Source organism: Mobula hypostoma, unplaced genomic scaffold, assembly GCF_963921235.1.
Source record: "Mobula hypostoma unplaced genomic scaffold, sMobHyp1.1 scaffold_67, whole genome shotgun sequence".
Lineage (NCBI taxonomy): Eukaryota > Metazoa > Chordata > Chondrichthyes > Myliobatiformes > Myliobatidae > Mobula > Mobula hypostoma.
Window position 1 is genome coordinate 570,464 of NW_026948177.1, and position 14,603 is coordinate 585,066.

Consider the following 14,603-nt stretch of genomic DNA (forward strand, 5'->3'; position numbering starts at 1 on the left):
GGAAAATGGATCAGCCATGATTGAATGGTGGAGTGAACTCCATGGGCCGAATGGCTTAATTCTGCTCCTATGGTCTTAATGAGAGGGATCCGTGGCATAGAAAAAGGTTGTGAAATCCTGTCCATAAGATCACAGGATATCGGAATGGAATTGGGCAATGGAGGGCTTTCATTGCTGGCCTAAACACCATCGTCGTGAAGGGCAAAAGAGAATTTTTAATGAAAGAAGAACTTTGAATGAAGTGGTGCTATATTCAATCTGTAAGAGGGTCAAGAAGGTTGATCCACAACACTCCTGCAAAGCCGCCCCTCCTCTGGACTCCATAAAGATCCACAACTGGAGTGGAGACTGAGTAACTGTGAGGAAACCCCTCCGTGAACTCTACTGATTACCCTACTGCAGCCAATTAAAGCCCTGACTCCAACCAACATAGCCCTCCAGGTCATAAGAGACTGAGATTGTCAATCTTACCCTACTCAATAATAACTGTGGTAAATTCTTGTAAACCTACCTTTTAACCAGCCTGGACTCCATGCAGAGCAGTGAAAGAATGGAACCGTAGTCTCGGGGATCTTCACATTGCCATGACTGAAACAATGATCAGAGAGTCAGTCCCAGACCAGGAACTGTGGTCTATTATATCCACACACTGCCCAGCTCTGGTCAGATCAAAGGAAACTCTATTTGTCCTCTGCCCCTTCCAAATTCCTGTGCAAATAACCATTTCCTCAAAGATGAGTGAGGGAGTTTCCTCTTCCCTGCCCCCACACACTGCCCCCCCCAAAAGAAGTGACATTCCTCGCTTCTCTGCCCGACTCATTCTATCACATTTTACACTCATCATATACAGTCTAAATGCAGAAGGAAACCATTCAGCCCATCAGGTTCAGACTGTACCCCTTGGAAAGTGATCCTTTCAGTACCATTCACCACCTCCTCTAACCAACAAATACCTACAAAACACAACTGACTCATTTACATTTTTTATTATAATGCGCTGTGTCATATGACCATGGCCGATCAAGGTCATTCCACAATTGCTCTTCACAAACTTTTCTGCAGAAGTGAGTTGCCATTCCCTTCTACTGGGCAGTATCTTTACAAGATGGTGACCCCAGCCATATCCATACTCTTCAGAGATTGCCTGCTGGCATCAGTGGTCACAAAAACAGGACCTGGGATATGCACCAACTGCTATATAACCATCCACTATCTGCTCCACTAGCTTCATGTGTCCCAGATCAGTGGTGGGGGCGGTGGGGGGGACGTGGTGAGGTCTAAGCAGGTGGGACACCTTGGCCAAGGGTGACCTGCAGGCTAGCAGAGGGAAGGACCTCCTTACACCTCCTTGGGTACATCTACCCTGCCAACTGATACATTTGCTTTGGCTAGGGAATCTAGAGGGCAATTTATATTGCTACCTCACAATATAGTATATAGAAACAGCCAGGAAGAAGATGGAGAATACACTGGCACCATCCCATTAGGATGAGACTGGGAACCCAGGGGATGCAAGTAGCAGCAGAAGCTGCTGAGCCTCACGAACCTCACCTGCTAAATCTGTACCATCCTTCCGTAAGGTCTCCATCATCCATCCACTGACCACTGCACCGAGTTTCAGAGCAATTCGAGCTCCTCCAGGGCTGATCCAGGATGGTGTGATTCACACACGGATCACCAGTGATGGAGGCTGCAACTGAGGGACAGAACGATGACCTGTTTTTATGTAGTATTCACTGATCATTCAGCCTTTGCTATCCCCCACACAACTCCATTACTACAAGTCTTTGTGATGTTGGAGGAAAGAGGAGAACCAGGAAGAAACTATGTGGCCATACAGGGAACGTGTTTCTGGGGGCAATTCGGGAAGGCACAGTATATATACATCCTAAAGATGAAGAGATATTCTAAAGGGACAATAAGGCAACCGTGGCTGACAAGGGAAGTTAAAGACAGCATTAAAGCAAAAGAGAGGGCATATAATAGAGCAAACATTAGTTGAAAGGTCAAGGATTGGGAAAATTTCAAAAATCAACAGAAGTCAACTGAAAAAAATGAGAGCAAAGATGAAATATGAAGGTAAGCTTGACTATAACATCAAAGAGCAAACCAAGAGAGTTTGTCAGATATATAAAGAGAAAAGAGAAGGAAGAATGGATATTGGACCACTGGAAAACAACACCAGAGAGGTAATAATGCAGCACAAAGAAATGATGGATGAATTCTATGAGTATTTTGCATCAGAACTTTAAGAGTGTCAGGGGAGGGAAGAGAGTTGCCATTACTATGGAAAAGGTGCTTGGGAAGCTGAAAAGGTTTGCAGGTAGATCAGTCACCTGGACCAGATGGCTAAACTATAGGGTTCTGAACGAGGCAAGTGAGAGATTGTGGAGGAATTACGATTGATTTTTCAAGAATCACTAGATTCTGGAACGTTTCTGGAGCAATGGAAAGTTGCAGATGTCTATCTGCTCATTAAGAAGGGAAGGAGTCAAAACAAAGGAAATCAAAGGCCAGTTAGCCTGACTTCAGTGGTTGGGAAGATGTTGGATGCATGTGATAAAGTAGGCCAAAGTCAGCATGGTTTCTGTCAGGGGAAACCTTGCCAGGTAAATTTGATGGACTTCTTTGAGGAAACAGTAGGCAGGATAGACAAAGGAGAGTCAGTGGATGTTGTTTACTTGTTTTATCTGAGGTTTTTGACAAGCTGCCATACATGAAGCTGCTTAACAAGATAAGGGCCCATGGCATTACAGGAAAGATACTAATGTGGATAGGATATTGGCTGACTTGAAGCAGGCAAAATAAATGGAATAAACAGCGCCTTTTTGACTGGCTGCTGATGACTAGTGGTGTTCAACAAGGGTCAGTTTTGGGACCATTTCTTTTTACATTATATGGCCATGATTTGGATGATGGAACTGATGGCGTTGTGGCTAAGTTTTCAGAAAGTCATGTGGAGGACAGGTAATGCTGAGAAAGCAGAGAGTGTGTAGGAGGACTTACACACATTGGGGGAATGGGCAAAGAAGTGGCAGATAGAATAATGTAGGGAAGTGTATGCTCATTCACTTTGGTAGAAAAAATAAAGGCATAGTCAATTTTATGAGCGGGGAGAAAATTTTAAAAAAATATGAGAGGTGCAAATGGGCTTGTGAGTCCTTGTGCAGGAGTCCCTAAACGTTACCTTGCATGCTGAGTCGGTGGTAAGGAAGGCAAATGAACTGTTACCATTCTTTTTCGAGAGGGCTAGACTATATGAACAAGGATGTGATATGGAGGCTTGGCCAACCTTGGAAGATTGTGAGCTGTCTTGGGCACCTTATTTAAGAAAGGATATGCTGGTGTGGGAGACGATCCAGAGGAAGTTCCCAAGATTTATTCTGGGAATGAATGGGTTAAAGTATTAGGAGCATTTGATGTCTCTGGGTTTTTCTAGCTGGAGTTTAGAAAAATGAGCTAGGATCACTAACTCATTAATTCAAATATTTAATTAGCTAATCATGTAGCAGCAGCTCAATACATAAAAGCAGAGTCAAGAGGCTCAGTTGTTGTTCAGACCAAACATCAGAATGGCAAGAAATGCGATCAAAGTGACTTTGATCATGGAATTATTGGTGCCAGAGGGGATAGTTTTAGACTCTCAGAAACAGCTGAGATTTAACACACATCAGTCTCTAGGGTTTACAGAGAATCATGCAAAAACAAAAACAGAAAATGTTCAGTGAGGAGCAGTTCTGTCGGTGAAAGTGCCTTGGTGATGAAAGTGGCCACAGAATGGTCAGACAGGTTCAAGCTGACAAGCAGGAGACAGTAACTCATATAACTACATGTCACAACAGCAGTGTGCAGAAAAGCATCTCTCAACACGTCGAACCTTGAAGTGTGTGGACTACAGCAGCAGAAGGCCACACTGGGTTCTACTCCCATCTCCACTTTATTAGATACACTCTGTACCCAATAAAGTGGATGCTGGGTGTATAAAGTGACACTGATTGCAAGAACAACACATGCATAATGCTCGAGGAGCTCAGCAGGTCAGGCAGCATCAATAGAAATGAATAAACAGTCAACTATTAAAACTGAAACTCTTCTTCAGGGCTGGAAAGGAAGATGCCAGAATAGAAAAGGTGGGGCTGGGGGTGGGGAGGGAAGTTAGGACTAGCTAGAAGATGATAAGTCAAGCCATGTGGGTGGAAAAGGGAATGGGCTGGAGAAGAAGGAACGTGATAGGAAAGGAGAGGGGATCATGGGAGAAAGTGAAGGACAGTGAGGCAGCAGGGGGTGGTGATCGACAGTGATGAAAGGAGGTAACAGGCCAGATTAGGGAATAAAAGAAAAGGAAAAGGCGGAGGGAAATAAAATACTTGAAGGAGAAATCAATGTTCATGCATCAGGTTGAAGGAGACCTGGGCAGGGATGCCCCTAGACTAATGGCAAGAACCTGTCTGAATCTCACCAATCAAGCTCCAGCTTTTATACAGGATATCCTGCACAGAAAGTGGATCTTCAGCTCACAGAGTGAACACTGATCATCAAACACCAACTTACCCCAGTCCAGCACTATTCAACTTTTATCATCCAGATGTACCCAACACCTCCCCTCAGGATCTACCCCACCACCACACAAAGAACCATTTACAGTGGCCAGTTAACCAATCAAACCTGCATTCCTGATAAAGAGTCCTGAACTGAAACATCGACTCTTTATTCCTGTCCACAGATGTTGCCTCACTCTGAACCAAACGTGAACATCTCTGGCATGAGAGGGAAACAAGAGAACCTTTGAGTCCACATGGTCACAGGGAGACCGTGCAAACTCCATGAAGGTCAGGTTTAAACTGAGTCACTGGAACAGCCCTTGGTCCTTCCTCAAGCCTTGCCCAGGAGCACAGGCACCTCCCTTCCTGGGGCTTCTCCCTCAGCCAGCGGGTCTGCTGCAGTCACAGATGTGGCTCCAGTCGCACTTCTCCCCACCATGACAATCGCCTCTGTGACATCACCCAGCTCAGCCTGTGATGTCACCCAGCTGAGCCTCTGTGACGTCACCCAGCTCAGCCCCTGTGACGTCACTCAGCTCAGCCCCTGTGACATCACCCAGCTCCGCCCCCGCGACGTCACCCAGCTCAGCCTCCGCGACGTCACCCAGTTCAGCCTCCGCGACGTCACCCAGCTCCGCCTCCGCGACGTCACCCAGCTCTGCCTCTGCGTCAGTCCACCTCTCATTCACATCTTCAGCTACCTCCCGCTCTGTCCTCTGTCCTTCACAAACTCTGCTGGCTGTACCTGAAATTGTCCCAAGGCTCCTTCACCAAACATCCATGTGTTCACTAATCTGGTTAAATAATGTACAACCCAACTTTGCTTTCACATCCCAACATCGCCTCACCACTTCCTCCCAGTGTAATCACCTCCAGCCTCTTAACACTCCCTCTAGTTCAAGCCTCTTGGAGTGTAATCACTGCATTGCCTTTCTTTCTTTCTAAATCTTTTTATTGTTGTATTATGCAGGAAAGATAACATGAATACATTGAAGTAACAACACTTACAATGTCTCAAAAAAAACATTATCTTAAAGATTGAAAAAAAATTTGTGATAACAAAAAAAACCTACTAAGCAGAAAAGTGAGGAAAAAAAAGAACCCATTAGGTGTGCAAACCCCAGAGTCATGCATCATACAAAAAGCTTCTAAAAATAAACATCAAACCGCCAGGAAGAAAATATACTAAAAAAGTTTACAATTAGATCGTGAAAAATTATATCAATTAACTCGAATGATAACAATGAGCAAATGAGCCCCATCTTTTCTCAAAATCAAATAAAGGTTCAAAGGTTCGACTTCTAATTTTCTCCAAACTAAGACATAGCATCACTTGAGAGAACCATTGTGATAAAGTGGGAGCTGATGTATCCTTCCACTTCAACAAAATGGCCCTCCTAGCTATCAATGTGACAAATGCAATAATATGTTGGTCAGACACAGAAATACCATGAATATTTTGAGGAATTATTCCAAAAAGCACAGTTAATTTATTAGGTTGTAAATTAATTTTACGTGCTTTAGAAATTGTTGAAAAACAGACTTTCAGAACTGTTCCAATATAGAACAAGACTAAAAAAAATGTCAGTGTAGCTTTCTCAGTTTTACATCTATCACAATGACTATCAACATTAGAAAAGATTTTAGAAAGTCTCTCCTTTGTCAAATGATAACAATGTACAGTTTTAAATTGAATCAATGAATGGCTAGCACAAATTGAAGAAGAGTTAACCAACTTCAAAATCCGCACCCAATCCTCAATCAGAAAAGTCAAATTGTTCCTTTTCCCAATCCTGTTTAAGCTTAGGCAAAGGACGCTTATCCCATTAATAAATTATAAATTCTTCCAATAGAACGCTTAATCAAAGGATTCATACTCTTAATAGTATCTAACAGGTCTGCCTCCAATACGCAAGGAAAATTTCTTAAATATTTTTGTAAAAAATGTCTAACTTGAAGGTATTGCAGAAAGTGTGAGTATGACAGAGCATATTTATCAATTAATTGTTCAAAAGACATCAATCTACCTTCTTTAAATAAATCCAAAGAAGAATTAATACCTTTATTTTTTCAAAGTAATAAAAAATTGGATCACTCAAAGAAGGCTTACGGAAGTAATTTTGGTAAATTAAATTACAAAGTTTAAATTTTTTAAGATTAAAAAAATTGCAGAACTGGAGCCAAATTTGTAAAGAATACTTAATCACAGGATATAGCTTTAAATTAATAACTTTAACTAATTGCATAGGTAAAGGAGCTCCCAATAACAAGGTTAAATAAAACTGTTTTACAACTTTCAGTTCCAGGTCTACCCAAATTGGCCGATCACTCTTATCAACCCAGTATAACCAAAAAGACATATCACACATTAACAGCCCAATAATACATTCTTAGATTAGGCAAAGCAAGACCTCCATCCTTTTTCAATTTTTGTAAGTGACATTTACTAATTCTTGGTCTTTTATTATTCCAAATACAAGATAGAATAATAGAATCAATCTAATCAAAAAACTTCCTAGTCAAAAAAACAGGAATATTCTGAATATAAAAATTTTGGTAAAATCATCATTTTAACTATATGAAGACGACCAGCAAGTGAAAATGTAAGTGGACTCCATCAACTAAATAAATACTTCATAGAGTCTACTAAGGGAACAACACTGCATTGCCAGCCATGCTTTCTCCTGTCTTCGCCTGAAATTCTCTGCTGAAAGATCTCTGCCTCCCCATCTCCCTCCATTCCCTAATATTGGTTTATCGAACTGGGTGTCTGGATGTTTCTGATCACCAACTTTAATGCTGTATGTTCCAGTGTCAAACTGACTTCATAATGTTCCCCATGTCCTGCAGTACTTTTCCCCATTAAACACAGGCTGTCTCTGCTCAGCTACAGAAACAATAAATAACATCTACTTCCTCTTACTGTACACAGCACGCAGTTTGTCCCTACAACACATTACTCACCCAGAGAACCCAGGATTCGTAGCAAAATGTTCAGTTCAGCCGGTAACATTCTGGAAATGAAAGATTGGAATTAACTCAGTGAGAAACAACACACTGAGGCTGAGGACAAAGTGTAAGTACTAATGGGAACTGAGGATCAAAAGGGATATCGATCTATAGTGGGATAGATACCTCCCTCCCTCACTGGGACCCCACAGACAGAGACGGGAGCTCCCTCATTGAGACCCTAGACAGAGCTGAGGAATTGCTTCCTGAAACCCTCACAGACGGATGAGACAGAGGAGATCCATCAGCTTTAATTTATTTACACTCTCTTCCCCCACCCCCACACACTGTCCCTGTGCAACACACACATATGCGAATGGAGCACAAGACAAAATTCAAGTTCTATAGCATGTGTGAGGATGTATACTCACGTGTGACTCCCGATGAGGTGTCGATGTGTGACTGGAGGGAGATGGGACCACCTACAACCTCCTCACTCTCTGCTATGAGCGGTGTCAGGCTCAGCGACAGGCCGACTACTTTCTGCGTCGGCTTCTCGAAGCAATGAAGTCTGAGCTGGGCAGTGCAACAGTGGATGTATGTTTGGGAAAATTATGCAAAGCAAACAAGCATCATCTGTCCTGAGCCTTTGCAATGAAGAGGCTATTGTTCCCAGTCAATGAACTTCCTCTTACAACCATGGGTTCATTGATGGGTCAGTATTGAGCAGAGGAACAGGAATGGACACAGGTGCTGGAGATGAAATAGTCACAGGATAACAGTTGTTAGGTCTATAATGGGTCAGAATCGTGGAGTGGAAGCTATATATCATCTGTAATGGGCAGCACACATTAGTGGGAGTAGACACAGGATAAACCCCCAGTCAGGTTGGCAATGGATTATTACCAGGGTGTGGACCTTGTTCAGGGCCTGTAACTGAGAAGGGATTTAGAAATAATTTTATGAAAGATGCAAAGACTTTTATACAAAAGTAAGTGTGCAATCACACTGGTCCACCACAGAGCATTTATCTCAGACTGCAGGAAGAGGCAGCAGTAGTTAGGAAGACAAATATCGGGTTGATATTTATTGTCTGCGGGGGGGGGGGGTTTGTTGATCAAAGAGTGATGGAGCACTACAGCATAGGAACAGGAACTTCAGCACATGTCAGCCTGTTCTTCTCTCTCGTTCCAGCTACCTGCACCCAGACCATACGTCTCTCATCCATGATCTCTCATCTCATCCACTTATCCAAACTTTACCGAAATATTAAAATTAAATTTGCCTCTACCACTTCTGTTGGCAGCTCATTCCTCTCACACCACCCCGAGTGAAGTCCCCACTCAGATTCTTCTTAAATATTTCATCTTTCCCGCTAAACACACCGGTAAATAATTTCCTAATGTATTCAAACTTTCTTTGTAATTCAGATCCTCGTAAATTTTCTCTCAGATCTGTCAATGTAATTGATCGCTTTCCTTTCTGCACACATTACTTTGAAATCTGCTTCACTAACATTATTTACAATCTTAACATAACATCACGTCTTATACTCAGTGCCTTGATTTATGAGGGCAATTGTACCTAAAGTTCTCTTTAGAACTGTATCTACCTGTCACACTGCTTTCAAGGATATGAATCTGTTTTTCCAGGTTCCTTGATTCATACACCTCAGAGCCCTAACATTCAGTATGCAAGTCTTATCCTGGTTTGTCCTTCCAAACTGCAACATTTCACCCTTATCTGCAATAAATTCAACCTGCCCCTTTTCAGCCCATTTTCTCAGATGCTCCAGATCTTGCTGGAGCATCTGAGAAAATGGCCCAGATCAAGCCTTTCTTGTTGTCCATTACACCCACAATCTTACAGTCAGTGGCAACGTTGCTGATCCAGTTTACTATGTTATCATCCAGATTGTTGTTATAGATGACAAACAACAGACTCAGCACTGACCCCTGTGGAGACCACTAGCTACAGGCTTCTAGTTGGAGAGACAACCAACGCACTACCACTGTCTGGCCTCTCCCGCTAATACAATGTCAAATCTCATGGACTACGTTATCTAGAGTGCCAAGCAAATTAACCTCCTGACCAACCTCCCAATGTAGCAAGTTGCATAAAGTCTTATGAGAGTCCACATAAACAACATCCACCACCTTTCCTTCATCAACCTCTTAGTAACGTACTCAGGAAACCCAGTAAGTTCAGTTAAATATGACCTGCCTTGCACAAGTCAGGCTCACTGGTCTATAAATTTCTGGCTTACTCTTAGAGTCTTTCTTGAATAACAGAACAATGTTAGCTATCCTCCAATCCTCTGGCACACTCCCTTGGCTAAGGATATTTGAAGTCTCTCTAACGGGACCCCTGCAACTTCTACACAAGCCTTCCACAAAGGCTGAGGGGACATCTTGACAGGCCTTATTTGCCTCAAAACAGCAAACACTTCCTCCTCTGCAATCTGGATATGGTTCATGACCTCACTACTCTTTTGCCACAGTTCTTCAGAGTCTGTGTCTGGGTCTGGCTCCATTCATAGATGACCAAGGTGATTTTTAAGAAGACCAATTTTGACCATTGCTCTCGTTTTAGTCTTAATGTATCTTTAGAAGCCATTGGGATTTTCTTTTACCTTGTCTGACAGAGAAACCTCATGTCCTCTTTTAGCTCTCCTAATTTGTCACAGGAAAGCAACATCTAGTATCAAGGAACCCCACCGTCCAGGCTGTGCTCTCCACTCGCTGCTGCCTCAGGAGTCACATCATCAGTTTCAGGAACAGTTATTATGCCTTGCCTCATTAGTGAACTGTTCCCACAACCTATGGATTCCCTTTCAAGGATTCTTCATCTCATGATCTTGATATTTACTGTCTATTAATTTATTATTATTATATCCTTTTATCTGTTTGTATTTGCATGTTTTGCTGCATCTTGCACAATGGCTGTATGACCATCCCATTGGATGCAGTCTCTCATTGATTCTATCACGTTTCTGTTGTTACATACCCCGTAACTGGGTTGCCAAATCAGCAGAAATGGACCACTCGTTGGAGTCTGGATTACTAGGACCTAATAAAGTTTTATTAAAGAAATAAGTAACGCAGTACTCTAATCATAAGGATATAAATGCAACAGGTTAGCAATGATAATACACACATGTACACAGAACTAGGGTAATAGGAATCAACCAAGCTCTATCGCAGTCTAGGGGTAAAGTGATCAGTCTTAAGTGACGCAGAGTTCAGTTCAGCTTAGTGCAGTTCGCAGTAATCGCTGTTGTGCCGTTGGAGAGAGAGAGAGGGGGGGGATCCAAATTTGATTCAGGCAGACCTTTGATGTTCTTCGCAGTTGGTTTCGAGCGGACCCTTTTATGTCTTCTATCCCGCTGTGGTCACCGACTGTGACCCCTCCGTTCCGGATACGACCGTTCTTCTGCGGTGAATCCGGCACCCAGGCAAGGGCGGACACACACACCAAGTTCCCACCAATCGTACCTTTACACCCTGTGCGTCTATGGTTTGTTCCCGCGAACCAGACCTCCAAACTCCACCAACTTGTGGGGGCACACCGCTCTTCCAGGGTCTCGTTATCTCGTGATCTCATGGTGTCCCGTGCCTTAGCGAACCTGTTCTTTTTATCCTCCTGCTGGGGTATCGTCTGTCCATCAAACTTCAAACAGTTCAGGTACAAAGCAACCGGTCTGTCAATATTCTGAATTGTGTCTCTTTTCAGTTAATCTCTCTCTCATCTCTGATTAACATTTTGAATGTTTCTCCATTGTCTCCCTTATCTCTCTCAGCATCAATCATCTGATAACTTGGTTTGGCATCACACCGTATTTACTGCGTTTGCCCACAAGAAAATGAATCTCATGGTTGTAAATGCAATACATCTCAACTTTGATAAGGGATTTATAATGAACTTTGAACACTGAACTGCATACATCTTATTTGAGTCTCCTTTTGCTTTACCAGGCCCTCATTATCTCTCAATAAGAGAAGTACCCTAAACCTGTCAGCTTTGACTTTTATTCTAATAGGAGCATACAGATTCTGTACACTCAATATTTCACTTTTGAAAGCCTCCCATCTAACAGGCATCTCTACTCTGTCAAAACCACATCTAGCAGATCCCGTCTGATGCCATCAAAATTTGTATTTCTCCAATTTAGATTTTCTCCTTGCCATCCCAATTTCCTTTATAGCCATCCCCTATACTTTTTATACTTACTGTATCTATGAAATATCTTTCTTCTCTCTACCTAACCCTTGACATTCCCCTCACGATCTTAGGTTGCCTGTACTTGTTACCTTTGGTTCTTACATTGATGGGAACATGACAGTTCTGAACTCGTGTTATTTTTCCATAAAACGTTGGGACAGAATTAGACCATTTGACCCATTGAATCTGCTCTGCCATAACATCAGGGCTGATTTATTGTCCCTTTCAACCCCATTCTCCTGCATCTCCCTGTAATATTTGAACCCTTACTAATCAATAACCTATTAATCTCTGCTGTATCTATACAAGAAGACTTGATCTTTCCAGCCATCTATGATGATGAATTCCACAGATTCACCACCACATAGCTAAAGGAATTTCTCCTCATACCACCTCCCCCCATTCTTCTAAACTCTAGTGAGTACAGACACAGAGCCATTGAATGCTCCTCAGGTGTACTTTAACCCTTTCACTCACAGAATCATTTTCATTAACCTCCTCTGCACGCTTTCCAATACCAGCACATCCTTTCTTAGGTAAGGGTCCCAAAGCAACTTACAATATTCTAAATGCAGTCCAATAAATACCTTATAAAACCTCAGTGTTACATCCTTGCTTTGATATTTTAGTCCTCTAAATAAATGCTAATATTGGATTTAACTTCCTTACCATCAATTCAACTTGCAATTTAACCATGAGGATTCCCAGGTCCGTTTGCACCTCTAACAGCATTCAGCATGCCACAGTTGCTGAAGAGATGTTCAGTTGTGCGTAGCTGATCTATCTCACTCCTGTACACCAGCTCATCACCATTAAACTCTGCCTACAACAGGCAGATTTATATATGGTGGTTGAGGCACCCACACTCACTCTGACCACTGACACTCAAATTTCTGCCATACTCTCTTCCACAGTGAAGACAGACACAAAATACATTTTCTGTTCATCCATCATTTCGTTGTCCACCATTACTACATCCCAGAATCATTTTCCAGTGCTTCAATGCCCACTACCACTTCTCTTTTCCTCTTTATATATCCGAAAAAATCTATTTGTATCTACTTTTATAATTTTGGACAGCTTACCCTCATATTTCACTTTTCACACATGATTGCATTTTAAAGTTGCCTTCTGTTGGTCTGTAAAAGCTTCCCAATCCTATTGCTTCACACTAATTTTGGTATATAAGCCCTTGTCTTTTGTTTCCATCCATTCTTTGACTTCCCTTGTCAGATTGCTTTAACCTGGGCCTTACAAATTGCTCCCAGAGCATCCCACCATTGCTTTTCTACCATCACCCCTGTGAGTGTTGCCTTCCAGTAAACTTCAGACACCTCCTCTATCAAGCCTTTGTAGTTTCCTTTACTCAACTGTAATAACAATTTAATCTGATTTTTGCTTCTCCCTCTCAAACTGCAGGGTTAATTCTGTTATGTTTTCATCACTGGCTCTTTATACAATACCTAATCCAAAACTGCCTTTTCCCTGGTGGGCACAACCACAAGCCATCTCGTAGGCATTCTACTATTCCCTTCTTTTGGGATCCAGTACTAATCTGATTTTGCTTACCTACGTGCAAAGTGAAATCCCCATGGCCTGGTTCTGTGTTGTATGACTCTGTGACTCTCTCCCTTCCTCTCCCAGCTCTACGGTCTTACACTTTCTCACTACACCACCCCCCACCCGCCCCAACTCCTCACATTGTAGCAATACCTTGTGTTTCAACTCGTGATGTTTTACCAAACGTTACCCGTTCTAGGATATGAAACCCCTCTGTTTGCATCCGTTGACAAATAGGAGAAGAGAACAGAGTAGAATTAACCAGAGGGACGTTCCTATTACATTTGTAATGCCCACGGAAGCAAGAGCAAATAATTTGGAATGTTTTGCAGAGAAACAGAATATTCAGCCCCACAAACTACTTGGCACCTGTCTGACCTTCTCTTGCAATCCCTCCCCTTTCTATTTTATCTTTCTCTCTCTCCTAGCTGACTATCTCTCTCCAGCACACTACCTCAGCACCATTAAACTTCTTCTAACAGCTGTCAATTGGCAAATTTAAAAATGGTGTTTGAAGCACGCACTCACTCTACCCCCTGACATGCTCAAAATTCTGGCATACTGTTACCCTATTCACCTCGCTACCCTATTCCAGGAACTACTCTCACTCCAGTCTCTGGGTGAATTTGCATCTGTGCCTTTCAACACTTGATACCTGAGTGAGTGAAATGAATAGTCCTTTGTTCTCAATCTACATGTTTCCTGTTGCTTATAATTTCCTGTCAGTAAGTTTCCCTTCTTAAAGAGTGAAGTAACATTTGGAATTTTCCATTTCCCCAAAACTTTGACATCCTTTTTTCAGCCACAGTTGCCTCATCCTCCCTTCAAGCAACACACATAAAAGTTGCTGGTGAACGCAGCAGGCCAGGCAGCATCTATTGGAAGAGGTACAGTCGACGTTTTGGGCTGAGACCCTCAGTTAGTCCTGACGAAAGGTCTCAGCCCGAAACGTCGACTGTACCTCTTCCAATAGATGCTGCCTGGCCTGCTGTGTTCACCAGCAACTTTTATGTGTGTTGCTTGAATTTCCAGCATCTGTAGGTTTCCTCGTGTTTGCATCATCTTCCCTTCACAACTTTTTTTTCACCTTTGGCATTTATCTATCCTGTGCCTTCTGAATTACTCCTAGAAATTCCAGCCATTGCTGCTCTGACGTCATCCCTAGTAATGTCCCCTTCCAATTGCTTTGTTCAGCTCCACAATCATGCCTCTGTAGTTCACTTCACTCCACTGTAATACTGATACATCTGATTTTAGCTTCTCCCATTCAAACTGCAAGGTGAATTCTATCTTATTAGGATCACAGTCTGATTACACAAGACCAGATCCAGA

General features: G+C 42.5%; 1 protein-coding gene across 1 annotated transcript in view; it reads right to left on the minus strand.

Annotated features, from left to right (window-relative positions):
* LOC134341447 (uncharacterized) overlaps window positions 1-8,036 on the minus strand; it is a 54,895-nt gene extending 46,859 nt beyond the window's left edge. The window contains exons 1-4 of the mRNA XM_063039302.1: window positions 7,922-8,036; window positions 7,506-7,555; window positions 1,552-1,696; window positions 512-588 (exon numbers count right to left, since the gene is read on the minus strand). Of these exons, the coding sequence (XP_062895372.1) occupies window positions 512-588; window positions 1,552-1,696; window positions 7,506-7,554 (271 nt within the window). The 5' untranslated portion in view covers window position 7,555; window positions 7,922-8,036. The remainder of the gene's footprint in view (window positions 1-511; window positions 589-1,551; window positions 1,697-7,505; window positions 7,556-7,921) is intronic.
* Between the last annotated feature and the right edge of the window lie 6,567 nt (window positions 8,037-14,603).